Source organism: Limulus polyphemus, unplaced genomic scaffold, assembly GCF_000517525.1.
Source record: "Limulus polyphemus unplaced genomic scaffold, Limulus_polyphemus-2.1.2 Scaffold548, whole genome shotgun sequence".
Taxonomy (NCBI): Eukaryota; Metazoa; Arthropoda; class Merostomata; order Xiphosura; family Limulidae; genus Limulus; species Limulus polyphemus.
The window spans coordinates 535,326-541,325 of record NW_013666158.1 but is presented as its reverse complement, the minus strand read 5'-3'; the positions used below and the strand labels follow the sequence as shown (position 1 = coordinate 541,325).

Genomic DNA, 6,000 nt, shown 5'->3' with positions numbered 1-6,000 from the left:
TGAATATGATAAAAACAAGTTAGAGAGCAGGGTTCGAACGTTCTGGTTGCTTCAAGAAGGAAACGTGGGAATACGTCTATGCAAAATAGTCATCTTGTATTTCTTTCATACATCGAATACTTCAACTGAATTAAATTTGTACTATACGTGAACTATTCAAAGTCTAAAATTTCTACACATTGTTGTTTTTCTTTGATCGCAAGAAGAAACACATGTTTATTAGAACAGGAGACTTGCATATTTTTCTCACCCTTTTATTGTTGAAAAAACACTCTTTCCCAATTCGCGGAAAAATGCCGTTGTTGGATTTATTGAAAAAACTGCTTATCCACAGAAGAAAATAAGGAGCTTCAACGGTTGGGATACGATAACCTGAGGACACAAACAGATAAAATCAAGTTTACAGAAGGCAAGAAATGTATTATAACGTATTATATATGACACACACACAACACGCTAATTAATCCAATAATATCCCATCGCTGTATTCACAACGCCTACAGTTTCCCATGGACTCTACCTATATAAAATACTTAAACTATATTTAAATTCTTAAAAAGGGAATTAATGGATATGAAAATCTCTAAAATCCTATGAAGTTTTTCTTTAACTTTGAAAGGAACTTGTTCTTTGGAATATCACTAGACTATTAGAAAGGTGCAAGAGTGCATACACATACAAACACACACTAACGCACATATGTTCCCTGATTCGTAATTTCGAATTTTTAGCTTGTGATTTAAAAGCAAAAATCTTGTCAAAGCAATAAGGAATTTATAACACAAGCATCGTCATAAGAACCATTGTTGTGGTCTAAGTATGGAATATAGAATATTTCTAGAATCATTTTTGTGGTCTAAGTATGGAATATAGAATTTTTCTTGGACCACTGTAGTTGTCTAAGTATGGAATATAGAATATTTCCTAACCATTGTTGTAGTCCAAGTATGGAATATAGAATATTTCCAGAATCATTGTTGTGGTCTAAGTATGAATATGGACCATTTCCAGAATCATTATTGCAGTCTAAGTATGGAATATATAATATTTCTAGAATCATTTTTGTGGTCTAAGTATGGAATATAGAATTTTTCCTGGACCACTGTAGTTGTCTAAGTATGGAATATAGAATATTTCCTAACCATTGTTGTAGTCCAAGTATGGGATATAGAATATTTCCAGAATCATTGTTGTGGTCTAAGTATGAATATAGACCATTTCCAGAATCATTATTGCAGTCTAAGTATGGAATATAGAATATTTTCAGAACGGTTATTGTGAATAATTCCCAGAATCCAAGAGGATATCAGGGATATATGTAACTTTTCCCAAACTATCCACGAGATGTCATTACTCTGTTGGTGCTACCATACAGTTGAAAGTTCTGGATGGACGAGTTGCAACAATATCTAGAAATATGATGAATACTTCCTGAGGATAGAACGCAGAAGGAATATCAGGAACGTAGGTTGGTTTAGTCTGTAACTAAAGTCTTTTGTGAATACTATTTTTGGCGCGACTATTTTATATGTCATTGGTATATATAGTATTAAGCCAACCAATTTGTAAAAAATAAAATCACACCATTAACATTATTGTTACAAATTTGTAGACACTCACTTATAATTTCTTTGTCATTGATAATCACAACAACATAAAATAGTGAAAAATGTAAATAATATTTTATTTGCTATGGACATAAATTTCATTTAATACAAACTGCTGTTTACCAATAATGTGAACCATATACCAAATAAACTGTACAAGACGACATAAATTTATTGGCTTATAAAAAAATATTGTTTTACGAGGCTTACAAAAATGCCATAAACGATGATGGTGTCTGCTTCGTTAAGCGCGGGAAAAACACAGGTGATCTTACTTTGCTATTTCGGTGATTTACTTCTAATTATAAACTAAACACCAGTTTTTCTTTTAATTCTATTTATTTGTCATCAAGGTTCTTCATCTGCTACTTCACTAAATACAGATTTTGAGTTTACAGTTGATAATAGTTCAGGCCCAACATGCGTGAAAGGGATGTTTTTGTTGTTTGTTATCAAGCACAAAGCTACACAAAAGGCTATCTGTGCTCTGGCTACCACGGATATCGAAACCCGGTTTCTAACGGTATAAGCCCGCAGACATACCGCTGTGCCACTGGGGGGGGGGGACAAAAAGGAAGAAAGACTGATTTCGAATATCTGAGCAAGTCACATATTGACCGCTAGGTGGGCTACTCAAGGAAGCCTTTATCGACTATCACGATACAAAATCATTTTACACAGTTTTTATGGACAAGGCTTTAACAATAAGGAACATTTAAACTTTTCACCTAGGCGGAATTAGGGTTTTCAAATCGTAGTAAGAAAAAACAAGAAGAACATTAAGAATACTCACGTAGAAAGGACCAATACACAGACGAAACTTTCAGTAATTAGACTATCACAGTTACCTAAAGGTCGGAATTCTGTAGCTAAAATGTTGGCAATGCGTGTCCACCAGACAGATTCAGTGCATACGATGTGGCGATGTGTGCCAGCAGACGGTAGGGTCATGACCTTTAAGTGAGCTTGTGCAACATCTCGAACATCAGCAACACAGATATTTATATTGGGAACTAGTTGTATAGTTCGATCGAATAATTTTTGCACGATCTGAAAATTTTAGGAAATAAAAAACGTGTATCTATTTTACATTACAGTTTTTCAAAATTTCTGACAAACAACTAGTGCCAAAATAACCATGAACTGCGTTATCGTAATTAATAAATCTGTAATAGTGTACAAACGTTTAGCGCGCTGCAAAATAATTACTACACATTAAGGATATCTGTTATATAACATAATAAAGAAATGAGAATAGTTAGAGTAAAATTTAGAAGACAAAACTATATATATATTTAGCAAAGCAAGAACCTGAAAATACACCAAAATATTTATTTTAAAATGCAATTTTGTAATAATCCACGCTTACATTAACTAACACTAGAATGTCTTCTGCCCCTGCACTTACATACTCAGAAAAACATGTCTGTAAAGTTGGAATTTTCTCTAATTCTACAGCCACCACTGGCTTGGCATTAAGTCTGTAGACTTACAGCGCTAAAACCAGAGATATGCCGGAGCATAGAACTATTATATATATGTGTGTGTGTGGTGTAATATTTATAGATAATATATGAAAAGTAAACCAGAAATTACTTGCTACAACATTTAAGAATATATACATGTATATAATATTTATAGCTAACATATAAAAGTGCTACATGTATTATTTTCTAGAGAATAAGAGTATGGTTTATATGGTAACTATAAATATTAGTCTTTCTATTGTGTTTCGACGTATTATTCAAGAGACTATGTAATATACAAATTCTACAAGTTACGACCTAACTCAAAAATAAAACTAGCCTGTCACTTACTTTCAAACTTTATACTTTGTTTAAACACAAAGTTACAGTCTTGAACTAACTTACTAAGTAACTCTTTAACTGACTGGCTGAATCACTAACTAACTCCTTCATATTTTTCCTAAATATCACTAAAGTTCTAGACGTTACGTCAAATCTAGACATGCAGAACATTTCTAGGCGCCAAACGTCACCAATACAAGACGTCTAAGCTAATGTATTAAATACAGTTTAAAACAATATTTTTTCTATTTTTTGTTTTTTAATAAAGCAAACGTGGACACTAACATTCAGTATTGTTATCTGAAATATTAAACGATATAACAAACTGTTTATTTGGTGTTGTTATCTGAAATATTAAACGATATAATAAACTGCTTATTTGGTATTGTTATCTGGAATATTAAACAATATAACAAACTGTTTATTTGGTATTGTTATCTGGAATATTAAACGATATAACAAACTGTTTATTCGGTATTGTTATCTGAAATATTAAACGATATAACAAACTGTTTATTCGGTATTGTTATCTGGAATATTAAACGATATAACAAACTGCTTATTTGGTGTTGTTATCTGAAATATTAAACGATATAACGAACTGCTTATTTATATATAGTCACTGCAGATTTAAATATGGTCAAGTATACAACATGTACTACTTTATTCTGATTTCCAGACATTTGAGAAATACTTTCAGAATTATTTACCTCTAAACTCTTGCTAGGAAAGCCACATATCAGAGGGCCTAGAATCAGACCTGGATTAATGACTGCAAGTTCTAGTCTCTTCTCTCCTGTAAAATACATTATAAAAATCACAACTACAACAATCACATCTTCATGAGTTCACTAAGCAAGTGTTTATTTGTGAGAATTATTATATTTCTAATTTACAACAACAAAATACAAATATCCATCGACGATTGGTTGGTTTGGTTACCAAATTATAGTTTCTCAGTAATGAAGCTGTTATTGAAACTAAGTTTTTAGTGCATGTATGGCAAGAATATTACATAAACTCTGCTGTTGTGTTTGTTTGTTGTTAAGCATAAAGCTACACAATGGGCTGTCTATCTGAGATGTGCTTACCACGGGTATTGAAACCCTGTTTTTAGCGTTATAAGCCTTTAGACTTACCGCTGAGCAACTGGGGGCAACTCTACTGTCAACATTGTAAGATTTTAGCTTCTGAATTTTTAATAATAAAACATGATTCATATAAATATATATTTAGATGCATTTTCATATATAGTTTGTTTAATATCATTTATTTTTCAAGAAATATCTGTGAATATCTAATCAGATTACATGTGGTACTAGAATACTACCTGATTAAGTATTTTTCTAATTGTTCTATAAAATGTAAAGCAGCCTTTTAAATTGAATGACAGTAAACTTAATTGTTCATTTACTTTACGGTTCAGTAATCCATATTCAATAAATTTTTAAACCTTCAAAAACAAGCCAAAAAAGTTGAAATTGCCATTTTAGCTAATATGTTGAAAGTTTATTCTTTTAATGTACTACTCTAATAATGTATAATCGAATTCACCTGTTATTGGGATTTTACAAGATTCGAATTTGAAGGAGATTTTCAATAAACACTAGTTTTAAAAACATTGGCGCCTTGGGCTCTACAGTTGATTTCAAAACCTTGTACAAATTTCTTTTAAATGAAATATGTTTGCAAATCCCTGAAGTAGAGTATACAATAAATTATATTTGTGATAAGACATTATGTTAAGCTTATTATATTTTTAACACTACATTCCTAATCTAGTCCCTTACGTATTTTCAAGAATTAGAAGAGTGGCGACGATGTGTTTCGCTCAATCCAAAAGCTCTTCTGGCCGACTGGATACAATGAACACAGTAGTGTTTGAAACACTATTTATATAAGCCATTTGTTACAACACAACAATATATTCTCGAGTTAATTTACCCTTTCCTCAGAATTAGCATTTCTACAATGAACACTATTTATATAAGCCATTTGTTACAACACAACAATATATTCTCGAGTTAATTTACCCTTCCCTCATAATTAGCGTTTTCTGAACACTTACTAAAAAATACAACAAAATTGCTCCCGCAAAGAAACTGAATACTATTTCCAAATTTCCGCTAATTTTAATCCTTTCATTTTTAGGGAGTACAGGACATTATTGTAAACTCTCAAGTTAAAAAAATAATTAATTATGAGCTTTTACCGCCAAATTAACTTATGCATTCTTACAAATCTACTTTTCCAATTTGCAAAATGTTCCATCACAAAGATATACTCCCTAAAATAGTACGTCCACTGGCCGTTTATCATTATATTTGTGATGACAGCATGGCCACCTATATTGGCAAGACAAAACACCAATTACTAAGACGTTCCTATGAACATACGTGAATATCATAAATAGATCCGGTCCAAAAGTAATAAATTCATCTCCCTGTCATATACAACTCCAGAGGGAGGTGTAGAAACGTGGTACCTCTATAAATAACTTCAGAATTTTGGCACCAGGTTCTTGAAACCAGGAGTTGCTTATAAAAGAAAGTATGTTAATATCCAATGAACATCCAAAACTTAAC

At 31.7% G+C, this 6,000-nt stretch overlaps 1 protein-coding gene across 1 annotated transcript in view; it reads right to left on the bottom strand.

Annotated features, from left to right (window-relative positions):
- Positions 1–237: 237 nt before the first annotated feature.
- Positions 238–6,000, bottom strand: part of LOC106459026 (tetraketide alpha-pyrone reductase 2-like) — a gene marked incomplete at its 3' end in the record, with an annotated part of 42,715 nt that continues 36,952 nt past the window's right edge. Inside the window, exons 5-7 of the mRNA XM_022385399.1 lie at positions 4,126–4,211; positions 2,456–2,657; positions 238–372 (exon numbers count right to left, since the gene is read on the bottom strand). Coding sequence (XP_022241107.1) covers positions 238–372; positions 2,456–2,657; positions 4,126–4,211 — 423 coding nt within the window. The remainder of the gene's footprint in view (positions 373–2,455; positions 2,658–4,125; positions 4,212–6,000) is intronic.